The 6,000-nt window shown below is 35.1% G+C and overlaps 1 protein-coding gene across 1 annotated transcript in view; it reads left to right on the plus strand.

The window, feature by feature from the left end:
* Positions 1-6,000, plus strand: part of WDR27 (WD repeat domain 27) — an 89,531-nt gene that overhangs the window by 22,223 nt on the left and 61,308 nt on the right. Inside the window, 2 exon segments of the mRNA XM_031058779.1 lie at positions 1,937-2,034; positions 2,338-2,459. Coding sequence (XP_030914639.1) covers positions 1,937-2,034; positions 2,338-2,459 — 220 coding nt within the window.

Consider the following 6,000-nt stretch of genomic DNA (forward strand, 5'->3'; position numbering starts at 1 on the left):
ATCTGCTTACCTAGTTTGTTTTACTTGTTAATTCTTAGTTTATGGGGATATTAATAAACCAATGAAAAGGTAACCCAAATTGCTACATAAACTTTAATTTCTAAGAGACAAGCATGAATGTACAGTGTCCAGCTCAGTGTGTCCACAATATCTGCCTGAATTTTAAATGAGTTACACTTGGAATTTAAGATATATAGGACATGTAGCAAATGCATTGTGTCAAAAAACCCCTCTTAAACATGATAAAATTCCTCTTTTTTTTTTTTTTAATAGTGGGTACTCTTCTATATCCCCCTCCCTCTGTTACTTTGGTTCAGTTATCTCATAACTTCTATTTTATGAATTTCAGTTTACTGTTGGTTGATTTTCTTTCTATGTGAAATTCTATCTGTGTCATGCCCTGTGAGGTATTTATCTGTGGAGTAGTCTGCAGTGTAGAAGCAAGGTACTTCAGCCAATTCAAACAATTGTTCTGGCATTTGGGAAAAACTTTACTGTTTTAATCAGCTTCTTTCAGCATGGTAAATTGGACCAGAGGAAACTTCATACTGCCTTCATTAGATTGTACCTATTTTATCAGTCAGCTTATTTAAAGTTAGCTTGGGTAGATTTACCCAAAAATAGAAATAAATCATTTGCTCTTGAAGTCTAGTGCAGTTTATTTTTTAGTTTATTTGAATAAAGTACTTGTGGAAACTACAAAAGATTCTTGGATTAAATTGCAAAACACTATGTATTATCTTCTGCTTCACCATCACTATTAAATCATTCTGATGTCCATCTGAGAAGATCAGCAGATCATTGTTAGAGAATAACAACAAAAGGCCAAAACCAAGTCACTAAGCATTTTTCTTTTGAACAGATCTGGCTGATAACCATATTACTTTTGTCAAATGATCTCAGTTTTGCAAACTTTTAGCATTGTTGGAAAGAAACAGTAATGATTCCTACAGCACGTCATGCATGGACTTTTGTACTTTCATTAGACAGATGTGCTAAAATGCAAGTATGATATTAACTGTTACACAGGAAGTACTTTAACACTGTGCAGACAGTGTCCAGCAATGGCTAAAACCCTGGTGTTTTGATCTCAAGTCTAAAACACAGCACCATACAAGCCGCTATGAGGAAAATTAACTCCATCCCAACCAGACCCAGTACAGTTGTTATTGACTCTGTATTCCTTAGGTGACTTCTATGAAAATCAAACTCTTCTTGCCCCACATATCCATATCCATATCCATGGAGTTTTGTTTTCTGTTTACTATAAGAATAGATCCATGTTGCCTATGTGGATATATTTCAGTAAACAGAAATTTCTAGTTATATTGGATTACAATGCAGTTTTGTGTTGTCTAATAAAAAAGTCTGAAACTATTTTAAAGGTTTTGGCATGTTTGCCACCGCTGCATGGAGCTGGCAGGTAACCCACAGGACCTTAAAGAGTTTTCTGTATGTTGGGAAGAAAAACTTCTTTCGTAGCGTATGATCAGCCCCTTATTCCCCTCCTGTCTGAGTGGAAATTATTCTTTCCTCACTGTTTTCATTCTTTCCTCACTGTTTTCTCCTCGTATTTTTCCTGATTGCCCTATCATCAGCACATTAAATGCTACACTGAAGTCAGTGGCATATCTGCTTTCTGAACATAGGTACTTGACAGACTTTAATCTCTTCAACATTTTCAGTATACATACAGGATTATTTTACTGTTTCATGTTGATGGACAATAAACCTTCTGTATATGAATATCATGAGTTTTTTTCATCCAAATGAGTTTGGTTACGAAGTTTTTAGCAGAGTTCAACAATAAGGCAAAAGATCTGTCACTTTAATTTTTTAATAATGAAAGAAAGGATTTTGATTTGTGGTTCCAGCGGGAATTTACAAATTGTAACTAATTTCATTAACACAAGCATTTATTTGATATTCTTTGCAGATACAAACAGAGGAGTGTTTGCAAATTGGTACAGAAATTTCCCATGACTTCAGCAATGGAGATTACTAGCCTTTCAGCAGTAAATGAATTCTATTCTTGTATCCTTTGTATTTCTTATTTTCTTTGTAGTTCTTTGGACTTAATGACATGGACATCAGCTAAAGTAAGTAGCATTTGATGATTTACTACTCCTTTTCTATTGGAGTAAAAACTTGTAATTTTTTATGATGTTGAACTTCATCCTTAGACATAAATTTTTAGTGCTGTAAGTTTTTTGGTGTTGCTCATAGAGCAATAAATACAACAGAGTTTATATTTATGTTTATTTATCTGTATTTTTATCTGTCTATATGCTTTTTTTCCTTTGGATAAGTTTAACTTTAACACAGAGAACTGTACAGATATTGTACTTACAGCTGGCAGCAACCGAGCATTGGAAGTTTTTGACCTCAATGCAGGCTGCAGCGCAGCAGTGATACAGGAAGCTCATGTTAGATCAGTCCATCAGATCTGCCAAAATAAGGTACATACTTTATTGAATCGTATTTGTAGTACCACTACAGCATCAACAACAAAGAAATCAGAGGCTAAAAGTAGAATTGGTAGTAATCAGTAAGTATTTATATGTTGGGGAGGATGGGCAAGACCATGAGTCTGTGTGATAGGTCCATACAGATTTCATTTGTTCTCTAGTGTAAAGGAGGGAGCAGTGAGACTGATTGAATGATCTTGCTATTAGAGAAGTGTTTATTATCTTTTGCCTTACTTGTGCTAAACTGTAGTACTGTAGTTCAACAGGAATTTTTCCTTATGTAAGTGTTCTCTTCTGAAGCTCAATCTGACACCATGTGATTTATTCTGAAACTTTGGAAACAGCAATCAAAAAAAATTTCTCAGTACTACAATAGAATAGATGACTTAAAACCCCTCATCCTTGCTCTTCTTTTTTTTCCTTGAAGACTGATTTGAGTGTTTGTAGTTTTTATGGTAGCATATGTTCTGGAATGCCTGCTGTGTTAGGTCTGGTTGAATGTGGTGCTTCATTCCCAGTTGGAAAGTCCATGCTTCTGTGGGTTTAAAACAGTCCTTGTTATTACTGTTGTAGAACTCTTTGTGGGTTTTCCTTATAGACGTGATCTGGTAAAGCACTTAAAATTGTGCTAACTATTTCAGTACTGTTTGTAACACATATAGGCTTAAAGTTCTGGCTTTTCTTTTTGCTGGGTCAGCTTAGTGCCTTCAGGTTATTTAATCAAGAAAAACTCTAAAGCTGTGGGCAAGTACTCACTTGGGAAAAAAAACTAGATGTATGTGGTATAGCAAAGAAAACTGACCATTCTGGGGGACAATTCTACATCAAGGTTCTCTATTTTTTCAGTTATATAAAACTAGTACTTTAGATAAGTCAATAGGAAAATTACACATCAACTATTTTATTATATTGGATAGTTTAAAATTATTAGAGCAAATTAGACTTAAAAAATGTGCAGAATGCTGTGTGCAAACTACGTCCTGTTTAAAGTATGAAACACACAGGAATCTGCGGTTCTCTGGTGATAAGACATGATTCAATGGAAACAAACCTGTGGAGAGAAACAGTTCATGCTGAAGATCCAGTGCCTACACCCCAAAATTTATGAAGGCTTTCCTTTAGATTATTCAAGGTCTCATTGTGTGGACTAAATACTCATTTGTGGTTGCAGTATATATGTATTCTTGAAGTGCATTTTCTAGTTTAGATTCATGCAAATCAGTTCTCATGTTCCAAGACTGTTTTGTGATTCCACTTGGATAATCGTTAAGTGAGCATAATCATAAAATTTACTCTTTAAATGAATAAAAAAGCAAGTCTTTTTTAAGGGTCATGGGAGGTGATAGTGAAAGTATGTTCCAATTAAATGTTGCAGAAACCTGTTAGCAAATTAAAAAATACATAGGATATCCTGGAAACCTAGATGATCATCATGACATTTTCTTATTTTTTGATTTTAGACAAAAACAACTGAAGCAAGTATATGTAATTTGCTGTGTAATGACTTTGATTTTAAATTTTTCTTTTAATCTGTTTTAGAGGTTTCTTGCAATTGCCAGAGTGTGTGAAATTCTTCTCAGTCTTAATTTTTTGATTAAGCTTATAGCAGTCCATTGCTGTTTATACTGAATTTTAAGAGACATAGTAAAATGAATTGATTGACATATCAAAATCATCTTCCTGTCTTAGAGTTTAGGAACATCTGAGATATCTGAAATAGATGGCAATTTGAGATCAGACCACAAAGATTCAGAGCTTTAGTGTTAGTAATGTGTTTGTAATGGTGCAAAACATATTCTTTGAACAGAGAACTGTCATTGTGAGCCACAAATATTTGGATGGTATTATGTTCTGCTAGCACAGTTATAAAGGACACTCAGTTTCAGAGAAGCAGCAAAATTTTCAATTTTCTGTTCAGACCCTTCTGTTTCTGGTTCATTAGTTAGGAAGTCTACTTGATGTGAAGACTGAAAAATGTAATGAGTAACTCTGAAGTTTCAGTCAGGTAACTTTTTCCTAACCATAGTTACAATGTTGGCAAAAGTATAAGATCACCAGAAGGTACAGAATGCTTTCTTATATGTCTATTGATAGATGTCTTTAGCATAAGCCAGCTGCACTCCTTGGATGACAGAAATGGTGCTTATAAGGAATTCAAGAAGGAAAGTGAGATTCTATAGAATCATATCCTCCTTGAGGCCAAATTTTATGTGAAGGTTGCAATGTAGTTAATCTAGAGAGAAGCTGAGAAAGGATTACAGTGGTGGATGAGGAGGCTGATGGGGCAGAAGAAAGGGATTTATCTGTCAGAATGAAAGCATAGTTTCAAGAGTGTGTCTGGGATTTTGCTACTTTTTGCATCAGATTCTCATAAATAATAGATTATCATAAATTGATGGACTATAAAAACACTAAGTGATAAATAAAATTCAGCTTCCATATTATCTCAAATAGTATATATTTTCTTGTCTTCCGTACCAATATTCAGTAGCAAATGTAGTTTGAAGATACAAGTATATATATTAATGAAGTATATTGCTGACAAAATTTCAGGGCAGAGAAGGAGCAAATGGATTGCACTTCTTACCTTTAGTGTTTTCCTGTATTCTGTGTTCTATAGTAAAGGAGTAATGCACAAAGTAAATGTGTATGTGTCTGTAGAACTTTTTGTTTTGGACTCTTGTGACCAGTGCTGGCTGAATCAAGGGTTGGTGAGAAAATATTTTAAAAGCACAAAAAGTGTGCTCAGTAACTTTTAATGAATACTGTCCTTTAGACTGCTGCTCTTTGTCTTTTGCATTACTCTTTTTTATGGTTATACAGAGCTAATGTGAGAATGTGTAGACTTTGTTGGGAAATGTGTTGCACAGTACATTTTAATTCATCTCTTAGAGCAAGTTATGCACCAGCTTTCCTAATGAATAGGAGATTTCTGGCAGTCAAATACTGATTGCAGGAAATTACCTTGAGGTTTCTGTGATGTATTCAGCCAAATCAAGAAAGTGAATGGTAAGGAAAGGAAAGAAAGTGTTTTAACTGTTTCAATCTGGTTCCCTGGAGAAAGAAGTTTTTAGCCAGCAAAAAGGCTGGGATTTGCCAATGTGGATGTTAAAATATCAGAGGTTTAAAACTGGATTTAATTATTTAAAAGTATGAAGCCAAAATTAGTCTTGTGATGAATGAATGCAATTGCTACTGAAGTCGATGGAATTGGACACTTAGCCCAGGGCTAACAACGTCTTACAATTAACTGTTGAAGTAACCTTTGCTCCCTCCCTTTCACTGCCCTTGTTTTCGTCCCCAAACATCCCCTAATGTCTTGTGCAATCACAAAAAGATCTTCCCCTGCTTCACATAATGGATCCCATACCCTGATTTCAGTAATCCCATCAGTCTGTGAGATGCCCCATATAACCTGTCTCACTGTCTGTCCTGGTGGGTGTCACCCCTGGACCAAAGGGCTCATGACTGTCCTGGAACAGCACTGAGAGGACCCAAGGCTGTGCTTTATTTCTCTGACTGGGTTGTGGGA

Source organism: Geospiza fortis, unplaced genomic scaffold, assembly GCF_000277835.1.
Source record: "Geospiza fortis unplaced genomic scaffold, GeoFor_1.0 scaffold381, whole genome shotgun sequence".
NCBI lineage: Eukaryota > Metazoa > Chordata > Aves > Passeriformes > Thraupidae > Geospiza > Geospiza fortis.